This window comes from Lagopus muta, chromosome 2, assembly GCF_023343835.1.
Source record: "Lagopus muta isolate bLagMut1 chromosome 2, bLagMut1 primary, whole genome shotgun sequence".
NCBI lineage: Eukaryota > Metazoa > Chordata > Aves > Galliformes > Phasianidae > Lagopus > Lagopus muta.
In genome coordinates this window covers 103,715,960-103,737,866 of record NC_064434.1, presented here as the reverse complement: position 1 = coordinate 103,737,866, position 21,907 = coordinate 103,715,960, and the positions used below count along the sequence as shown (strand labels likewise).

At 41.7% G+C, this 21,907-nt stretch overlaps 2 protein-coding genes across 4 annotated transcripts in view; one reads left to right on the top strand and one right to left on the bottom strand.

The window, feature by feature from the left end:
- Positions 1–4,294, top strand: part of PCSK2 (proprotein convertase subtilisin/kexin type 2) — a 92,029-nt gene extending 87,735 nt beyond the window's left edge. Inside the window, exon 12 of the mRNA XM_048935770.1 lies at positions 2,017–4,294. Within this exon, the coding sequence (XP_048791727.1) occupies positions 2,017–2,503 (487 nt within the window). The 3' untranslated portion in view covers positions 2,504–4,294. The remainder of the gene's footprint in view (positions 1–2,016) is intronic.
- Positions 4,295–6,490: 2,196 nt separating this feature from the next.
- The window catches only part of BFSP1 (beaded filament structural protein 1), an 82,852-nt gene continuing 67,435 nt past the window's right edge, over positions 6,491–21,907 (bottom strand). For all 3 annotated transcript variants that reach the window (XM_048937069.1, XM_048937070.1, XM_048937072.1), the window contains 7 exons: positions 18,799–18,859; positions 14,587–14,682; positions 13,651–13,743; positions 12,890–12,997; positions 11,357–11,577; positions 9,227–9,312; positions 6,491–8,309 (listed from right to left, as the gene is read on the bottom strand). In XM_048937069.1, the coding sequence (XP_048793026.1) occupies positions 7,372–8,309; positions 9,227–9,312; positions 11,357–11,577; positions 12,890–12,997; positions 13,651–13,743; positions 14,587–14,682; positions 18,799–18,859 (1,603 nt within the window). In that variant the 3' untranslated portion in view covers positions 6,491–7,371. The remainder of the gene's footprint in view (positions 8,310–9,226; positions 9,313–11,356; positions 11,578–12,889; positions 12,998–13,650; positions 13,744–14,586; positions 14,683–18,798; positions 18,860–21,907) is intronic.

The following is a 21,907-nucleotide window of genomic DNA, read 5'->3' as shown; positions in this document are numbered from 1 at the left end:
CCAGACATTCAGTTTGAATGTTACAGCATTTAATTGTGTTTGGCTTGTTCTTCAAGTCACTAATTGCAGGCAGGCTAGGTTGTCAAATTATTTTCTGATTACCTTTGCGTGCTAAAGTGAATGAGTCAACAAGTGAATTAATACTACTTGACTACAACAGCTATCATTCAATTCAATTATTGAAAAATTGACCTAATGATGGCCAATTTATGTCTTGAAACACTTGAAATCTGACATTTCGGTGCCATTTCTGAAAGCATCATTATTCTGTCATAAGAAGAAATTAATCCAATATGCTTCCCTTGTAGATAGCTCTACTAAGCAAAGATTGAGTTTGCTCCCATCGTCCAGATGGGTTTGTATTTGATAACTGCACTTCCACTTGTTTTTCCAGTTTGATCATGCAGCAGCAGCATTTGCTATATGTGTTCTATATGTCTATATATACATATATTTGTGTATCTATTTTCCCTGTATACTTAGGTAGATAGTGATGGCACAGGGGTGTGTACCACAGCAGCATTACCCATTAGCAGAAACAGGGCACCATATTTTGGTGCTGATAGAGAAGACTCACACTGTGAGGTCCTCCCTCATTCACTGCCAGGGGTATAAGCATGGCAAAGCACTGTAAGTAGGTATCAGATGATAACAAATCAGATTGCTTCCCATGCAGAGAAATTTAAAGCAGATAGCAACTGTGAGATGATGTCCTTCACTTCCAGCTGCCATATAGCGCATTTTCTTTGTGCTGAGGAACACAAAATGCATCTCGAGGGAATCAGACTGAGGTGTTCAAATACTTTAGCTATATAATATTTATGTTATACCTATAGCTTCTGCAGTAGCACATCCTGAAAATTCAGAATGCTACATTTTTAGACCGTTTAAGGTAAGTGAATGCCTTGAGGATCTGGGCACAAATGTGTATTTACTCTGCAAGTAGTCCCAAGAAATCAACCTTCTAGGAGAGGAGGACAGAGACAGGCCTTAGCTGGTATTAGTGATGTGCTGAACAATACTTAGAGACTGTCTCAGTCTGAGACTTAAAGAGACTTAGTCTGAGACTTAGAGCTTGTCTCAGGAAGAGATTTCCTGAAAGTCAGGAAACGCTTGAATGAAACGCTTTCACTGCTCTCTGAAGAATGCACTATTTCAGTAGCAAAGGGAAAGGTTGGATTTACACTCATTTCTTTTCAAGAGAAGGCATTCCACTTACACAGTGCAGTCAGTGCCCCTTGAAAGAGACACACTTCCATATTTCACTGCAAAACCTAGGTCCTGAGCAGGACTGCGAGTGCTGGGAAGGTGCTGTGTGCAACCTGCTTTGCACAGGGCCAGTGTTAATGCTTCCCCAGGTTTCCTCAGCTGTGTGGGGTGCAACAGCGCTGTGAGTGCATGCGTGTTTGGCAGCTCAGCAAACAAGTGTGCTTCCTTCCTGAGCACTCCTGTTTGGGATCAGCTCGAGGCCAATAATTTTCTTGCAAGCATACTTTTCAAGTGAGCTGAAATGAGGTTCAATATTTGCATTGGTTTCCGAATCACAGCAAGGATACAGACTTGAATACTGCTGCACTGAATTTTTGTGCAAGTGGCTCCAGAGTAGTTTGCTGCTGTCTTTTGAGGTGGCTGACACAACGACTACTCATGGCTCTTTAACTGAAAACACATTATTATGCAAATACCCAATAATAGCGGTGAGAAGTAGAGGCAGCTATTAAGTAAATGTTAATGTTTCTTAAGTAGCAGTTATGCATTTCTTAATAGTATTCTTTCTCTCATTGTGTAGGTGTACATTTCATAATGTATTTTCAAATTAGGGTTTTACTATCATTTTCTAAAAAGAGAATGTTTTATTTCTGGTTAGGTTTGCAGCTATTATTTCCTTACCTTTTCATATATTAATGAGGCAAACAGTACAGGTTTTTCTCTAGGGCATCAATAAATAATGGTTTTAGAATAAGCCATTGTGCTGTAAATATCCTTTTAATTTGCTTAATTATCTTTTGACTGCAGAAAGATACCACCAAGTGGCAAGTTAGTCCTCACACTTACAACTGATGCTTGTGAGGGGAAGGAGAATTTTGTCCGTTACCTTGAACACGTCCAAGCAGTTATAACTGTGAATTCAACTCGGCGAGGAGACCTCAACATCAACATGACCTCGCCAATGGGAACGAAGTCCATCCTACTGAGCCGACGTCCAAGGGATGATGACTCCAAGGTGGGTTTTGACAAATGGCCTTTCATGACCACGCACACTTGGGGAGAAGACCCCCGAGGCACCTGGGTTCTAGAGATTGGGTTTATTGGCGGTGTGCCGCAGCGGGGTGTGCTGAAGGAGTGGACACTGATGCTGCACGGGACCCAGAGCGCACCATACATAGACCAAATAGTAAAAGATTATCAGTCCAAACTGGCCATGTCCAAGAAGGAAGAGCTGGAAGAAGAATTAGATGAAGCAGTGGAGAGAAGCCTGAAGAGTATACTGAGCAAGAACTAGAGCTGTTCTGCATGAGTGTCTTTCCTTTCCCAGATCCTTCTGTTCACCTTTCTGCTATCCAAACCTCTGTGTTAGACATATAACAATGATCGTCTCTGTAGCCAAATTATCACTTTCTTGATTTTAAAGTCTTATATATTGTCAATAATTATTTTAATCACCACCAAAGCAATCATTTTTTTACTCTAAACCACAAATATATTGTCCCCCACCAAATAACTATGTACAGTTTGTGACTGTAAATGATTTTTCTTTTGTGTCATACAAATAGGTAATACCTGTAAACATACCAATAGCTATTCCCTTCATATTTTTGTGGTATCTGTTGTTTGTATTTAAAAAAAAAAAAAACAAAAAAAGTGAATTTTAATATTGGCTGTTGATGATGATAATGGGTGCATTTTAAAAAATTATTGTGAAAGAGGGAATTTACAAAGAGGTTGGCTGGAGAGGTCTTTGAATGTCTAACAGCTCCTTTTGAATCATGGGCTTCTGTGGGAACTTCCCCACTGAGTTCAACCAAAATAGCACTAGACCCTAGAAAAAGAGATGAGCTAGAGATGAAAAATTTTCAGTCCAATTTTTGGAAACCGGTTTTAGTTTTCTTTAGTATAAACACATAGACAGTATACACATTAGCACTTCAGCCACAGAATGGTTCTGCAACAAGCATGTGATCAGGAAGGCAAGGCAATGCTTGGGCCAGGTGATAAAGGGAAGTGCATTGCAAACAGTCAGGGCATTCTAGAAGCACAAATTTCAGAGTGGGTTGTTTTTTGTTATTATTATGTTGTTAATTTAGATCAGCTTACCATCTTACAGTGGTATGAGTACGTAGGGAATGATCTGTAAGGTTTCTTGCAACCTGTGTGCCAAAGTGCATCTGTCCACCTCTATACTTAATGCTCTGTACTACAGCAGCAGAAGATGCAGCCGTGTCAGCATTTCCAATCTCAGACCCCTGTTTTCTGGGGTTTTCAGCCTGGCTGTCAGCAAATTGCTGTGGGAAATAAGAAAAACGCAGCTTGAGTCCCCAAACCATTTTAATTCAAATTTCACTTTTAAAAATAGAGATTTGTTATTTTTGTGTTATACAAATATATTTAAGGAGAAAAATATGCCTATGTAATTTATGTGTAATGCAACGTTGGCCTTCTTCGGAAAATAAAATATAGTGCATTTGGGAAGATTTGTCAGTAATTCTTGCTTTTGGTGTCAGTCCCACCTTCAGCTTTCACATGCAAGTCTGTCTCACCTGCATTGGGGTCTGCTCTGGCTGTTGCCACATCACGCTCCCCTCTGTGTGGACTCAAGGTAACAACCACTACAGGTTCTCAAGTGTGAGAGCCCAAACTGAACGCCTGAGAAATAAAGGGTCTTGATTCTGCAAGTACTGCACTCACAGTAACAGCAGCAGACCTACTGAAGCATTGATGTAAAGCAGGTGCTTAAGATGTCGGAAGGATCCAACATCCACTGCTTAGACATCCACTGTTTTGGCAGTGACTGGTTTCAGAGTTTTATTATGTATTTTTAATATACAGAGTATTCATCTAAATTGTTTTACTAAGAATTTTCCTGGTTAATCAGGTGTGCAGTGGCAGAAACATAGTAAGCAAATAAATATTTATCTAATAAATTAAAAATGTAACCCAAAGGTTATATGGTGCGTACGTTTCACTTAAAAATGTATAACTTCTTGTTACTTCAAGTGAATATCCATCATCTATCCTTCCATCAGGCCTGTTCTTTCCTTGCCAAATACAAATGCAAAATAAAGAGCTAAATCTACTCACAGTCTTTGTGAATTACGTTGTAAACCCCAGACAAGCAGCCTCATGCTGTTCAGAGGTTCTGCACTACATGCAGAGACAGTAGGGTCATATTTGGATAACACAGGTGTCAGAAGGACAAGAACCAGCCCCTGTGTGGTTTCTGTTTTTAAAGCACTCTTTGTTATTTGTTCTGATACATTACAGTGTCAGCTGTGTTTAACCTGCAGATTTAAGAATTAAGCCAAGGACAAGACAGGCCTGCTTCAAACCATGACTGGGAGGCATAACCCAAAAGGCTTGGGGACAGGCTTGCTCGTGTCTGTTTGGAATTGAAGGGCCCACACTGACAGCAGGAGGTGTTCAGGGAAGGCACCAGAAAGAGCATCATATGCATATCAGAGGGAAGAATTTACCACATATATGTGTATTTATGCATACTCCTGTAAGTCTAGGTGCATAGAACATCCCTGTGGTACCTTTGTATTACATACAATATGTATACTCAGAGTATGTTACATACATTTCCTTATAAATACCTAAAGAATACATACAGTACGTAATGTATAACACATACTCACACCTCATTACCTTTTGCATGTGTGTGTTCAAAGAAACAGATAAAACTGGAAGATATTTATGGATTTCTGGAATGTGGAATAAGAAAAGTCCACATGGAAATCTTAAATGAATGTGTGCATCTCTTTCCATTGCATTCATGTAATTTTGCAATTCCGTTCAATCATTAAATAACTTATTTAGCAGCAAAATGCTATGATTGATCATATTTTCCTAATGTTGACATACTGTGTGAAGTGAAAGACCACAATAATGAGTGATAAACAGAAATGGTGGGTTTTGCTATGGGTACACATCTAAAGCTACCTGTATATGCAACATAGAGATTACTTCAGATTCTTCAGAATTTTTGCATCAGGGGAATCACTGAAAAATATGTCAAGTTAACTAAGTTTTCATGATATTGCTGATGGGAAATAAAGTTAATTTGTTAGCTTTTATAATCAGGGGGAAGTTGACACTCTTGAAACAGGTGAATATTGTTTAATCCAAGTGAGATAAAGAGCTGTTGTAAATTGGCACATCCTATCATCATTGCTTATCTGATGGCACTGTGCTGTCAGCGAGGTGATTTCCTAACCTCCTGCTTCTCATACTGATAAGGAAATTTACATCCCACCTTGGTTACTGAAAAAACAAACACGATCCTGCAAGAATGGACAGGAACAAGAGAAGAGCAGCATGCCTGGTGTTAACTTTGTTGTCAGGGTGGGATAGAGAAGATCAAGGATGCAGGCTGGAAAGACCATTGGGCATTGCTTACATGGTTCAAACCCAGTGGCTCCAAGGGAAGCTCTGCAGATGTGTGATTGCTGAATTGCTGCTATCAGTGGGGAAGAGGATGCTCAAGGAAGACACTGACAATTTTGCACTGTCTCATACACAGTGGCAGTTCTGGCCCGGAGGAAGTAATAGGATCTACCACAGCAGTATTTTTCTCTACTATTTGGAGCACTTTGATCCACAAAAAATCCTATTTCCCTCTACCTCCGACCCATATTTTCTGAGTAGGTTTTAAGCACACATGCCCCCATAGTGCAGCATATGTGTGATTTTAAAATAACCACAGCTGTGATTTCTTACCATTCCTGCAGCAGTAGAAGACAGCTGGAAATCTCCTCATCTAGTTCTTCTTATCACTGAGGTGACAGTGTGTCAGCAGTAACCTATGTCTTATCCCAGGCTTTCCTGAATAAATGCTCACACATTTCACTGCTATGTCTCAGCGTTAGTGTTTGAGAGTCTGCATTAAAGCAGTGGATAATCCATAAATCGTGAGATTTACTACACATTGCATCATTGTCATTATGAACAATAACTTCCCAGTATTTTTTTCTTTATATGTTTAGAGAAATACGACGATCTGCCCACTGTCTGCTGCCATGGTTGTGGCTGGCAGCTCAGAGAGCATAACAGAATTCGGGCCTTATTTCAGATAGTGCTCTACACTAGCACATGCACAAAGGTTTCTTTTGCTTTTTCTTTTCCCTTTTTTTTTTTCTTGTCTTTTTCCTGAGTCAAGGATTTCTGGAAGCTGTAAGAATCTGATGCAGGAGTGCTGCTTCATGCTTCTCCAGGCACATGGACAAGGAGCCCTTGTTCCCATGGAGCTCTGTGGCACTGCAAGTGACCGGGATGCAACAGGATCACGTGGCAGCATCAGACTCTGTACAATGCTACAATCCAAGGAAATAAGCAACAAGAAAAATGAAACAAACAAAATGAAGAGTCTTTTGAACTGCCTGCAGTCTGCGCAAAAGCTTGTTTGCTCTCATAAATGCCTCAGTCATACTGGTGAAGGAAAAAATAACACCTTTAGAGTATTTTAGAAGGGTTTTCCCCTGCTTTATTTTGGTGGCACTTCAATTTCTATTCTGAGTAGATGTGCAGTACGAGCTCATTTCAAGCACAGCAGGTTTGTCTTCAAATCCAAAAAGAGTGTTCTGCCCAAGGTCACCTCTAGTTAAAGACAGCGAGTGAGAGAGATTTGGAATGGGTTAGAGAACTCAATTTCCAGCTCCTCCTTTGGAAAGACTCCTGCACATCTGTTTGTTAACTTTTAGCAATACAGCCTGTTATTCAACAGTAAAGGCAACACACAGCCACAGTGGGTACTTTCTGTAGAAGGCAAAGCTTTTATTTAATGAATCGGGTGTCACAAGTTAACATTTGCAGCTGTCTGATAGATGGGGAATCCTGTGGCAGCTATAGGAGAAGTAGAGGAATACTCACTGGCAAATCTGCCCTGGATACTTCGGAAAGTCAGGCAGCTCTGTAATTGATTTCAACTTGTCCTTATTGTGAAAATAAGTTGCATAGGATCTGCCCATTACTCTTGTCCTGGAGCAGTCTCACATTCGTTACAACACAGCCGAGCCTACATCAGACAGAATTTTGCCACCAAAGTATCAATCTGTTCCATACCAAACAGCAAAAATCTCACTATTGTATCATTCGATCAGGAAAAAAAAATTACATCATTTAATAACTATGCCAGACAAGTTGACTGCTTGTCATTTAAGAGCCTTTGTCACCCGGTTTCTTCTTGCTTGTCTTCTCTATCATTGTCTCCACAATCATAGCTGTCTCTTCATATGTCTGAATTCTGTCATCTGAAAACTTCTCGATGGACTCCACCACCTCCACCTTCTCGTAGCTCACGGAGCCAGGCAAGCCTGCTTCCCGGAACAAGAGGCCCTGTTTATCTTCTCGGTCATGCTCTGTCTCTTGAAGTACTCCTGGCTCAGCAGGGCTTATCAGACCCGGGCAAGGAACTGCCTCGGGCTCGGAGACGTCTGGATACTTTGTGACTTGCTCAATTTTCCCCCTTATTTTGCCCCATTCAAACAGATCTTCTTTCTCCTCCTCTTTCAGTTTATCTTGGGTTTCAGTCTCGTCTCTCCTTTCACAGATGTCCCTTTTCTCTTTTTCTGATGGTTCAGTAGGTTCAGGCAGCTCCGGTATGGGCTCCACATCACCACCAATCGTTACCTTCCCATTGCTGGTAGAAACTGTGATTCCTCCCCCAGCTGGGATGGATGCGAAGCAAGGTTCTTCATAGCCTTCCTCCCCTGTTACCAGCACATAACGCCCTTTGGGGTGGGAATCAGCTTTAGCCTCTGGTTTCTTGTAAACTCTGATTTTCTCCCTCACAATGTTACACAATTTATCAAAGGCTTTACTTATCTGGGCTCCATCCGGTACGTCCTCTGGGACTGCTTCTTTTTCAACAAGTTCTAATTCCTCCTGCCCAGGTTCACATGTGACTGAACCTTCATGTCTAAATTCCAGCTGATCTTGGTCAAAAACTTCCACAGTTCTTTCATACACTTTTTCAGGTGAGAGCCCGTCGGTTATGTCTTTAGACATGATCTCCTTTTTCCTGGAAAGTTTCTTTGTCAGCGCTTTTTGTCTGGGCTTTACACTGGCAATCTCTTGCATAGCCTGGGTGATATCTAGGGAGAACAAAAACAAAGCAAACAACAGACAGTCCTGAACACAGCTGCTGCAAATGCTGGAGCCATCTCTTCCTCTCACTGCCTCAGTTAGAGAGCTGAATGCAGCAGCAAACATGAGCACACTTCCCACTAGCACATTTGACAGCTTCTTCTTTTGCTGGGGCCCCCTTGGCCAAGCAGTCATTTTTCATCTGAGATAACCACATCTGTAACCTGAGCGTATGGCCTCATTCTTTATGGATCCCTTTCCATTAGAAGAGCTACATTTCACAGAACAGTTAGAACAGTTAGTTTACACCTGTAAATTCTCTTCTTGTAAAGTGTGTCCTTTCTATTTGGTCCTGTCCCTAGTCACAAGGTTACAAGCATCCTAAATCAAACAGGCAATCCCACAACACCATAGAAACACCTTATTTAGAAGTAACCATGTCAAGATCTGTGGAGATGTGACACTGAGGGATGTGGTTAGAGAGCATGGAGGGGACAGGTTGGGGTTGGACTTGGAGATCTTTGCAGTCTTTTTAACCTGCTATGGCCCATAAACATATGACCAAAAAGTGTTCTCTGCCAGTCTGCTGACACTGTCTCCACATAGCTGAAGTCAATTTGCAACAAGTCAGCAAAACAAACTCCAGTCCTTCAGTAGTTTTAGGTGCCTTTTGACTGGGTTCTGTTGATTGGCCTAAGTAGAAAATTCCAAAAATAAGCAAAGAAATTAGTTGGTTGGAGTTTTGGCCTTGGACAGCTTGTCTCAAAGCCTGCTGAGGAAAGCTGAAATTGCTGCATTCACTTAGCAAGCAAGCCTTGAAGTCAGGTTGTCACACCTGGTGTTTGTATGAAAGACAAATGGAAAAACAGCTTAAATTACAGTGATGCTGCTCATGACAGACACAGGAAGACATGTCAAGGTTTACCTCTTCCCCTCGAAGCTTGAGGCTGGACAGGTCTATAGATCTGCGTGAAGAGTGTGACTGGCGTTCCTGCTATAGCAGAGTTTAACCTGCCGGAGAAGACGCGCAACAGTCAGACCTCTCCCCCTCATTTCCACCGTGAGCAAGTGAAATTGTGCAAAACTAAACATGGAGACTGAAGGAAGAATATATTTCTCTGCGGTGAGGAGTTATAAAAAGAGTGGTGAGAGCAGCACAGCTACAGAGCCTCCACAAGAGCTGGGATGTACACAGATAGTAAAGAACTGCAGCATGAGGTTGTAATTTATCATAACATCTTGAAGGGAAGATTTGAATGGCAAACTATCCATCTATGCCTATCCAAAGCTGTGCCTCTGCAAGAGCTGCTGTATGTTAGCCTCCAGCAGTGCTTGGGACAAAACAGGGACAACGAGACCTGCTCCAGAAGAAGGGGCAATATGATGCAAATGAGAAAGCAGACAGCCACACATCAACAGGCACAGGTTTGTTTTTCCTTTTATATCATTTAAGAGCGGCTTCTTCTGTCATGGGAGAGGAAAAAAGCCTTAGCAAGTCTCTAAGTACTGAAAAGTCAGAAATATTTAAGCTATTGATAAAGAGCTGTTCCCATGCTGAACTCCTCTTTGGCAAAGAAATCAGAAGCCACAAGATTAGTCAGCTGCCATGGTTTCTGAGCTTGTCAGTACATGGGAGAAGTCTTGAACCATAAAATTTGCTTCAACTGAAACCAACTTATACAACAGTCCCCAGTACAGTCCTGTGAAGGAAATGCAAAACTGCACATGCAGCTTTTTCAATCAGTTGCCTCAGTGACCCTCTGCAACAAGGCAGCTTTTTTCTGTTTACCCTGGAGCTGGCTGAGTATCTCAGAGAAAAAATGCTATCCTTTGCCTTAGCATCTCGTATCCAAGATATGTTCATATACGTTATTTAATCTCTACAGTATGAAAGTAACTTTGTATCAAAGGAAAAAATAATGGCTGCAATGGTATCACCTAAGTTCTCCTACAGCCAAACCTCTTGGAGGTCTCTGTGCAGTGGGGATTTTTCTCTTTGAGGTAACTGAAATAGATGTGATTTTTCAAAGAACGAAGGACTGACAAATCTTTCCTGAACAGCACAAGCTCTCTGAACGTGTCAGAGATTGTATTCATCAAATGATATCATCACTTTGTAAAAGCTGGACAGTAAAATATGAATTTTGGTAATGTTTAGACATTAGTCTAGACAACAGACAATGTATAGACTAATGCCTGCTAATGCCTGACTTCAGAAGGGCAAGAGGAAAACTGAGCAGTCTTTTTTGGAAAATATTTGTGGAGTTGGTTGTATTAAGGGTTAAAAATTAAAACAAAAGAAAACAACAAAACAATGAGAGGCTGGCTTATATGAAATCACATCCATGGCCTTACCAGTCTGCTCTGCCAGAATTTGAGAGAGTATTTCCGCCTGCTGGGGGGATGTGAAGACACTCTGATGGGTATCTCTGTGCCTAGCCTCGAGCTGCAGCTCCTCCCGCAGCCAGGAGAGAGGGCCAAGACAAGGCTTTCGGTGCAGAAAACGACCCTAGCGGATACCCCTCATCAGAACGCACCGTCCAACATGAGATGCGGAAAGTCAGCCTCAGGAGAGGCTGACGTTTGACACTAGAGGGTGCCAGAGCTCCTCGGTAGACCTCAACACAATCCAAAGCTTTGCACACTTCTTGCACTCTGTTCCCCTCCTTGCTATGAATTTGCTGTGGAGGAGAAATTCGCGTTGCAGGATGTTTGCCCTCCCTGCCCAGGGCCCCATGAGCCTGCCCAGAATGTTCAGCAAGGTTGACTGCACATAGGCAGCAGAGAGGGCATTCAGTTGGCTTCCATACGGTTCTGACCTCTGCACACTGAAAGGAGAAGCACAGAACGGCCCTGACTCTTTGGTAGGGACGTGAGCAGGTTTTGCATCTATGTAGACTGTTGTTGGAAAAATACCAATGAAAGATGTGAAATGACCATAGGTAGATCAAATGCCCTTGAAAATACTACAGGTTTGGGTTTGTTTGTTTTTTTTTCCAAATGTAGTAAGAGAGACCCCTGGGCCCTCCAACAGAGTGCAGGAACCCAGCCTTACCGGCTGTCCTCGTTCTCAATGATTCGCTTGTAGCGCTCCAGCTCGTTCTCCAGGGACTGCTGGTAGATCACCAGCTGGCGGCAGTCAGTCGTGTACTTCTCCAAGGTCCTCTCTGCTTCTTCTATCCCCTTCCTGAGGTTCTCAATCTGCTCGTTGTAAAGCTGAATTTCGTCGTCGTAACTCTCCTGGGTGTTTTTTATCGCTTGCTCCAGCATAGTTGTCTGGCAAACAAAGATGGTGAGTAACAGAATCAGCTCTGAATTATTGGGTATCCCCATCTCATAATTATTACAAAGGCGATTCAAGGCAAGACATGATCTGTTGAGCTGTGCTGCCAACACATAGAGGCAAACAAAAGTAATATATGTGCAGTAAGTTTGAAGTGCCAGTCACTGAGATGTACACTAACCAGGAGGTGGCGATGAGGTCCTTCCAAAGCAAGGGATGGAACTAAACATGTGGGCTGTTTCACCAAATCTGTTCTCATTTTCATCTGCTGTTTGGCTATTTGCTATAGTTCATCTATCACTTGGGATTTTTTCCCGTTGCAAGCATCCTTTATTAAAGAGATGCACAAAAATGTGACAGGGCTACAACTGGTTAATGGGTTCTTTAATAATTGAATGATTTCTGCATTTTACAGGCAGGATTTCCAGAAACCTTTTAAGAGAATAAATTTAGGATCTAATTCCCTTAGCACTGATTCAGTTATACTGTGGTGTAAGAGCGCTGATGAGTGTACAGGTTCAGTGCTAAGAAGGTGGAACTGATAAACTCACTGCAACACAGTTGTCATGTTAGGAAAATGGAAAGCAAAGGACCTCAGTGACAATTCAGCCATCAGATCCAGCCTTCATTGTCACAAGTAACTCCCACACCTAAAGTTATTTAACTTTAAGGCCTGAGAACAAATCAATTAAGATGTAATGAGATATGAAGATTTGATTTTGAAAGCAGCATGATTAATTTTCCACACAGCATGCTTCTTCAGGTGCCAGGAGATGGCTGATTTTCTCCTCAAATCTACATGGACTTACAGTCTCACTTGTTACTCTATTGATTCTTGCCCTTCCCAGAGCCCATGTGTCCTTTCCACCAAAGCATCAGACTTGAGAAAGAGTCTGAGGAAAAGACCAGGGGTATTGCTGTCCGAGAGTAACATGGTGAGAAAAAATACACTCAGCTGCTGCTGTGGCTGTAAAAAGGAGTTCAAAATCCCACCAAAAGCTATTTTATGCCACTACAATCATCCTCACTCACATATACAGAGGACTCACATCTTGAGGCCTAAAAGAAGCTGCACCTGGAGGGGATGTGGTGATCATTCTCCAGTCCTATCTATCTACAAAGAAAACATTCCACTTCACAGATGTGCCATATGCAGTTCTACATAACTGGTTTCTGTTCACTGTAGCCTCTTCCTGCTGCTCCATCTCCTTCCCCTCTGTCCTCTCCTCTTTCACCTTTCAGTTTTTAATGTGTCCATAGAAACCGTAGAGTCATGGTTGCATTTATGTCTAACAATAGCAGTACCTCTGTCTGCAACTTGTACTTTTGAGCCTGTAGCTGGCAGAGGATGCTCTTGTATTCCTCCAGCTGGCTCTGAAGAACAGGGATCCTCCTTTCTGCTACAAGTTTTTCCTGGTTGGAAGAAAACATATGCAGGAATTTAAGTTTCAATTATATAAAGTTACCACTGAAAATAATCCATAAACACAAACAGAAAATGACAACAGACAACTGAAAAGTTGGGTACTGAACCTCAAGAAAGCCCTTCTGGCATGACAAAAAATAAAAGCTGTGATACAGCGGTGCTGTAAAAGCACAGCTTGTGCTGAAAGTAGACTGTTTGTGTCTTCTAATAAATGTCCTTCAGGCAGCTACTCAGATTGGTGTGAATTACCAAGTTTTCATCCTGTTTGTAGCTATTTATCTACAGTTATTCACATCATGCCTCGTCACAAGATTTACTCTCTCTGTATATGTGCATACATCCTGCCAGCTCCAGCTCACACCAGAAGCACAACTACTTCCACCACCTTTGATCTTACCGTTTTTGCAGTTAACACCCATGCTGACATGCACCTGTAACACGTTGTCCCTTCTCTTGTTCACTTTGGTTTCCCAAAGCTACAATTAGTTTTTTTCCCATAATCAATATTCAGTACTTAACCACATTTGTTGCACTTTTCATCTAACTAGCTGGGAGATCTGGTATACTTTAAGAATCAACATGGATTATTTTTCACTTAGTACAGACCCTGCAGCATGCATTTACCAACAGCAACACTTACCTCAGATATGCCAGTAGTTATAGGGGACACGCGAGGGGTTGTCTGGATGATTTGCTGTAAAATGTTGACATAGGTCTGGATTTCCATGAGGTTCTATGGCAAGGCAAAAGACATTTGTCAGAAAATATCACAGCTGCCTGTAATGCTCTACTCTGAGTCTTACTGCTAGATATTTATTTATTCCAACACATGGAAGTTCAGATCATGTTAAGACTTGTTTTTGCCAAGTAATTTTAGGCTTGGTTTAAACTGCTTGTGTCCTTATAGTTTTACTGTGCTTGGGGTATTACAGGTATGTGTCTAGGTTACAATGTAGTACAGTCTTAATTAAAGGCGATGTGACTTCTAGTTTTACAGTAAATTTTCAAAATGAGGATCAAACAATATCTTTGCATGTGATCTAAAAAGAGAAGCTTCTTCTTTCAAAAGTGGCAAAGATGAGACTCTGGCCTGCTGCAAGACCCCACTGCCCTCCCAAGGAGAAGGGGAATGCATGTATTAGAGTTGGCAGCAACTTAATCATACAGCCACAGGATAATGTCCACTGACTAACCAGAATGTTCTAGCCTAGAAAATCAGGATCCTCCCTTTTGCAAACCCAACAGCTTCCTAGCATGAAATGTAAGACAGCCTGATCAGCTTGTTGGGTTGAATCGCAGAATATCCTCAGCTGGAAAGGACCCACATCATGGTAACAGGTCAAGAAATTGAAAACATTGCTACTGGTATAGATACTGGATTCTGAGTAAGTCAACTCAAATGCCTTCAGCCACCCAGTTATTGCTGTTTTGATCACTGACTATATATAAATTACACATTAAAACACAAACTGGATTTCCTTTTATTGGCCACTAGAACAGACCACGGAGAAGGATAAAGCTTCACACAAGTCTCTAGAAGAAAGCTCTAAAAAAGATGGCAAATCCAGCCAGTTACCTTCTTATATCTGTCTTTTGTGGCATTAATGTCATCCTGCAGGAACTGGGACTCGATCTGCAGCTCCAGGTTGCACAGCAGGGCTTCATCCGCTTCCTACAACGCACAGAGAGACATGGACATGCAGACAGTACATAGGGCTGGAGTGCCACTGATCCACCATGTGAGTCGCTTCACTGGTGTATGGAGAACTAAAGTCTACTGGGAGAAATAAAAATATTTTGAAAGCAATGAACAATAAGCATTTTATATATCGTGTACACATTGTACACACTGCTTTTCTGCATAAATATAATTTATGGTACAATTTAGCATAGGCAGTGTCAAAATATGCTTACTGTATGCTTTATGAATGCTGGGATCCTAGTAATAGACACAGTGAAATACTGGTTGGTGATGCTAAAAGACTGCAGTGGGGCATGAATCTTAAACAGATGACATCAACAGAGTAAAGCATTGATTTCTCTAGTGCTTATGATAGGGCATCTTGAGTCATTTTTAATATTCTCAGTGAAATGTCCCCTTGAAAACAAACAGACTGGTCCAAACTATTTCCACTTCTCCTTTTGGCGTTATTTCATATATCACAAATGTTTGTCAGACTCGAAGCCATTTCTGGAACTAAAAATGACAGATGAGCAAGCCCCAAAAAGTTGGTCTGCTGCAGAACTTTCTGTTATTTGTATGTCAAAGTCTCAAACTCATCCTCAGCGCTAGAGATAAGATCAGACCAAGAAACCTGAATTTCACCATCATTGTCACTCATGGTAGTCCCAAAGTTGATGTTTCTCAATTTTTGTTTCTCAGAAAACTTCGCCATACCTCACAGGACTCTGACTGCATAGCTCATTGGACTGAAAAGTGGTGGATATAAATCCTGACTACTATAGCTGAAAAATCCCCACTGAGCAGCAAGCCATCGTACCAAAACATGAGGGTATGCATTCCTTCCCCAGCTTCCAACTTTTTTAGAAAAGGGAAAGTTTAAAGAGGAGGAGAGCTGAGCCAGTGTCACCCCTCATGTTGCTTTTCGAGAGCAAGAGATTTTTGACTCTTGTGAGTAAGATAACAAGACTAAAAGGTGCCCCTTTGAAACGATGGACGTGCCATTACTGTGTAATTCTGTCTCAGTGAGCAGATCATGGGTTGAAGATAAAATGCTAAAATCTACGGGCACAGCATGTGACTGGTAGAAAGGAATTGTTCTTTTTTAATATGCACAGCACGCGCTATTCCAAAAATGCGCAGATGCTGCTGTTTCATTATGCTGCCAAGCCTCCCAGCCAGGCCTGCTGACGCAATGGGAGGCTGCCCATGGACCCACTCTGCTCCAGAGCCATCTCTGCTTTGTGAGGCAGCAGCTCACTCAGACCAGCACGTTCGCCAGTCATCATGACTGCACCCTGCTTTTCTGCATCCCATTGAGTAGAAGATCAGTGCAACAATGGTGATGTTAGGAGGCTTGTGGGCAGCCAAAAAAGCCCCTCGGCCCTTAGGTAAGCACATATTTCTGCAAGTAGTAAGCAAAAGCAGTGGTCAGCTTTCCAAACACTCCTTTAAAGGGAAAAAATTCTCCCTTTTTCTCCTTCTTTCAAACAGACTATTTCATTGACAATGCCTTATAATAAAACAATACAGCGCCTACAGATCTGCTCCTGAACTTTGCAGCATTTGCTATTCGCTCCGCTTCCAAGCAAAAACCATTCTGCCTTAGGTGCTGATTCCAAAAAGTTGATCCAAGTGATAAAGAAGCATCACCAGAGCCGCTGTTTGCTGATTTCCAAACTGATTCTCCTTCTCTCTGAAAAGGCAAATGCTTACATCTGCTTGTGCACATTTCTAGGCTATATCTTGGGCACTATGCATACAGTCAACCGTGTCCTCTTCACTGTTTGGTGCCCCAAAGCAAGGAGCAGCTGCAAGCAAGGAGCAGCCTAGCTGTAGCCTGGGTTAAAAATGCTTCCTGCAGCTCAAGATCACATTGGCTGTGCCCGGAGCAGTCCGTCAATCCTCTTTTCTTCAGCCACAAATCAGCTGAGAGGAGAAATGAAGATGGACCCAGCCGCTCCAGCTATGCCTTACAAAATACTGACCTCCACCAATGTTTTTAAGAGTTCACAGGGTGCATGAGAGCTCTGCTAGCACTTTGAAAAATAGTATTGATGCAAGAGGTCTACAGCTCATTGGAGATGGAAAAGCTAAAACACATTTTCTTAATTATATATAAAGAACATGCAATTGTGACTGTGCTCACACAAAACATCTCCTCCCATTTATCTTGGGGGAGGAAAAAATCCACCGCCAATTGTTTCTCACTACAGAAGATGAAGGGTAAGCTGTGACAAACAGAACTGGGGAAAGATATACTGCATCTTCCTTCACTTAGACACTTAGGTGAAAGCTATTAGCAAAACGAGAATGAATTGGGCTGTCCCACAGACCTGGTCTGGAAACTTCCTAAATACGTTAGTAAACTTTTATCTTTTCTCTGACCATTTTTTATTATTATTATTAATATTCTTTCGAGATTAGTTCAGGAAACAGCAGCTCTGCGTAACCATTTCTCATGTTGCACTAGGAAAGGAACAAATCATGATCTTTTGTGCCTTCTTTTTGTTTAGAAACCTGAATGTACTTAGCAACAAACATATTTTCTCCAGTCTTATCGTGGGCTGTATGATCTTCACTCTCCATAACAATGATAAATGGGCTCTTCTTGCCCCTGTGTGTAGACTCAAATTCAGAGAGGAGTTGTCTTCTAAATGGAACTACTAAATGCACCTAAACATGAATTTGCAAAATCACACTGAATGCAGAAGAATCAACACAAATTTCAACAGTAGGTCCCAAAATGAATGCAGGAGCCATCTGGTATTGCTCTAAAGGTGTGCTAGACAGTAGATCCTCCAAGTCCCTGGTCTTACTGAAAAATTCACGAAGTCCCGAGGACAAGGCTATGGGCTGTGGACAGCATGTGCTGTATAACCAGAATCAGGCTTTCCTTGCCATCCCATCTGGTTAGATTAGCCATATAAGCATTTGCCTGAAGTATTCCTCTAAGACATTTTTCCCCTGTAATTCAACAACTTTCTGTTTTATTACAGGCTCTGTAACATTTCTAGAACATCATTCCCGATCTGAAATCTTCCGTCATGCAAAATACAGCACCTGTTTTGAACTACATCTTTAGAAATAGGCACTAAGTAACCCACTGGAGTATTCTTAAACACCAGTGATCCTCGGCCTGAACAAACTCAACAAAATGGGACACCAGCATCATTGCAAACACATATTTAGCCCTATATTAAGATGACTGTCTGTAAGCAGCGGCAAAGAACGTAAATGCAAGAGCTAGACTGGAAAAGTTCTTTGCCAATGCATATCAAGAAGGTAACTGTCATTAAGACCACAAAACTAATTAAGACTTCAACAGAAGATGAGGGTTATAATCCTGGCTCTGCCTCAGCCTACTTGCCTTAACACCTTCTGGCTTTATTAACACTACATCCTTGCTTTGAATATCCGTATGCATGCCACTACGGTGCTCCTCTTCCTATTTCTAAAGCACTAGAAATAACTTTAAAATGACATATAACCTTAAATAAAAGGAAAATTTGGACAGAGCCTCCTGTGTTCAAGAGATTTTCTGTGAAGTAGTTATATGACAGCTAAAATAAATCCTTGCACTGCTCCTTAGAGCACTGCAGCATGATGGCAGCTGGACATGGTGACTATGGGCTCTGGACAGCAATACTTCTTTCTCCTTTTCCATGTACAGAACAAGGATGTAGGGCCATGCTGGGTGGGTGGTGTCAGCCTTTCCTGTGTCTATCCTTGCCCCAACCCACCATGGAGAGGTTGGCTGGCTATGACAGGTTAACAGCCAGCACAAAGCAAATATATATATATATATATGTATAAACAGGGTGTGCATGAGATCTCTTGGGTAGAAGATACTTTAAAACTAGAAATGGAAGAAAAAATGGCAATGAAAAGTTCTTTTTTTCTTTCCCACTTTGCTGGGTCTTTACCCATACCTTCCTTCTGACTGTGCTCATGTGGAACTTTCCATTCTGCTGACACTGATGCTTTAAACAAATTCAGATAAAAAGCAGCTAGGCACCAGTAGGAATTCTCAAAGGTTCCTAACAGTCAAAAAATCAAAGAGAAAAACTGACAAAGACCTTTGCTTTTCCATTTCCCCAGGTTTACCTTATTCAGGCGTTCAAGGGTCTCTTTTAGCTTCTGCTGATATTCACGTTCATTTCGGTACCTGCAAATAGAACGAAGGATATGAAGTTCAGCGGCCCATCCTTCTACAAACTGTATTTTTAACTTCACTATCATGCACAATATGTGCTTCACACTAATGCAAAATACAAACCTTGAGAAGTCCCAGAAGATTTATTTATGCGTTAGTATTACTTTTTTCTTTTTTGCCCCAGCTGCTGAGTATAATTCCAGAGCTGACCAACTTCTTGTATCTGGCTTGTAGAGAAACAGGCAACAGAAAGCCACATACTTGCTATCACGCTGTCACAGGAAGCCCAAGAATTAGATTGTTTACAATAAAAACATAATGGATTGATGTTGGGCTACAGTGATCACCTCTCATCAGTGACTACTACATGGGTATTTGCTATGCTGGCACATTTAATTACATTAGCATTTAATTACATTGTACTTGATTTTCTTTTTAACTGGTGTTGTTCAATAAAAATAACAGAAACGTGAAACAGAAGTTGCATTTTGTACATTGATTGCGTAAGAATAATGATTTTCTATTTGAATGCATTGATGGATTAAGTTTTATGTCCTCTTCAATATCAATTCATACAGTAGTTTAGTCAAAATCACATCAGTCTTAGTATGGACTGCATTTAGCCAACAACTCTTGTGCGTGTATAAAAATTCAGTGAGTGCCTAGTGTGCATATTTCTATACAGAGCGAGCAATGGATGTATAATGTGCTTATTCATTGCCCCCTGTTCATTGCTGGGGGTTGGACTGGATGGCCTTTAAGGGTCCCTTCCAACTCCAACGATTCCGTGATGCTATGAAATGGCTAATTGCTAATTTTCTAACAAAACTAAAACAATGTCATTGTGCCAAACTGCAGGAACACAAGTTTCACTTCCAAGGGTACAACCAAGAATATTCAACTTCAAAAGCAAGACTGCATTTGTTTCTGCTATTTATTAAATAAGTCACCTCCAACAAATTTTCTATCTCATAAATATTTTGTGGACACTTGACATTTTCTGGCAACTGGGCAAGAATAAAGCTGATCGTGCCAGCTTGGGAAAATCACATGCATGGCTACAATATAAAGATGGATTTGCACTCCTAATAATATGCAAAAATTCCAACAGTGTCAGGGGCTAAATCTCAGCCCCAGTGCCATTCAGGCCTTTTCTAACCTAGCTAGCTGTGAGGTCCTCAGTCAAAAATTCTTCCAATGACTAAAATCACAGAATCACAGAATTGTAGGGCTTGGAAGGGACCTTTAGAGATCATCGAGACCAACGCTCAGCTGCATTTTCCTTGCCTCTCAAATAACCCAAATCTCTGCTGTGTCACACAGAAATCCACCTGTCAGTCATGAGCAGTGGATATCTATTATTATTCTCTGAATGAGGATTGCCTTTAAGGGATTTTAATGTACTCCAATAAGTTCAGTGCAAAAGGATGAAGGACCTTTTAGAAATGCTTCAGAGATCTCATGATGCAACATGCAAGCCTCTGTGCTGCTGAAACGTATGCTAGTGGCTAATAAGCTGCATGCTCTTACACTTCCAACCTGATGTCCAAGTTCAAACAATTAGCAGGAAATGTTTAAAGGAGGTCTGTATTTCTTAGATAGCTGCTAGTTGACCTTTGCTTGCCCTTAAGAGCCATAAGACTCATCCGCTTCTTTAAACAAATAAAAAAAATCCTCCTCATGCAGTCAAATAGCTTTACAGATTTAACAAATGTTTTTGGACTCTGTTTAGAAAAAGCATTATTCATTCGTTTTTTGCACAGAAGAAAATAAAAGGAGTGGAGGTGGCCGCCAGGTTCAAACACAGCAGAACAGAGCTGTAAAGGATCCCATTAGCTCACCTTTCTGAGGTTAGCAGCTCCCTGCTGGAGTACTTACAGATATCTTGAGCCCTTGCACAGCTACAGGTATCAGCCTTGTGTGACCAATGGCTATACAGGAGGGAAGCCTGACTCTGGGCTTCATTCTCTGCTGGAAAACAATGCTGCAAACAACTTTTCCCATCTTCTGCTGCCAGGCCAAGACCGTTCCTGAAAGATGTGGCAGGGAAGGCCTCTCTCATGCACACCTTGTCTCTGATGCAATGCAAGGGCTGCCTTCTCTCCACAGAGAAAACAATCACAATACATCACAGTGAGGTTCAATGGACAGAGACTCAATTTGGTGTCAAGTTTGTGCCTTTAATATACAGAGATGTGGGAATGATGCCTCTCTGTTGATCCTTACTGAGTTTCTTCCAGCAATACAGGAAGCTTCCCGGCACATCACAAGGCAAGACAAAACTTTACTACTAGGTATAAGTTTCCCTGAGGCATTTTACTAGCCTTTTCTCAACAGAAACAGCAGTCATTTGAGCACCAAAGAGAGCACAAACTGCAAAACACCAGTCCTATGAGGATGACAGACAAGCTAATAAGGATTGTATTTCATGCCCTGAAGGCTGGGACGAGCCATGTGTGGGCTCCGCTCTGCTGATTTGTGAGCAGATTGCTACCTGCGTTATTACAAAGCTGCTACCAAAGTGCAAGACTTCAGCCCTCTGAGGAGTGTATGGAGGCAGACTGGGCCTCCTCACCTGCAGGATAAAACTACGGCCAGAGTAGAGGCAGCAGTGCAGAGACAACCCCTGCTGACAAGGCTTGAAGACAGCTTTGCCAGTGTTCATCAGCCATCATTAGCTCAGCAGGTCCCAGCCCTGGTGTTGTGGTACCTGCTTTCATTTCCCCTCATCGGTGTAGTTTCTATGCTGCAGCCCCATCGCATGTCAGCTTGTCTGAGCATCACTGTGCAGGTAGGAGAACCAAGTGCCCATTTCTGTGTCTGGTGATTTCCAGGGAATCACGCAGCATGCAAAACCCACAATATTAGCACTGAATGAATTTTAAATGGAATGATCGATTAGCAAGACTTTTAATTCCTGAAATTAATTAATTCCGCTCAGACACGGGTGCTAAAATCTGGTTTTCAGCATCTTTCCAGATATCACAGAGAGAGAAATGCAGTCCTTTCCCACAAACAGATGTACTGCTGCTGTAATAACGATGCTCTATAAAAATTAGC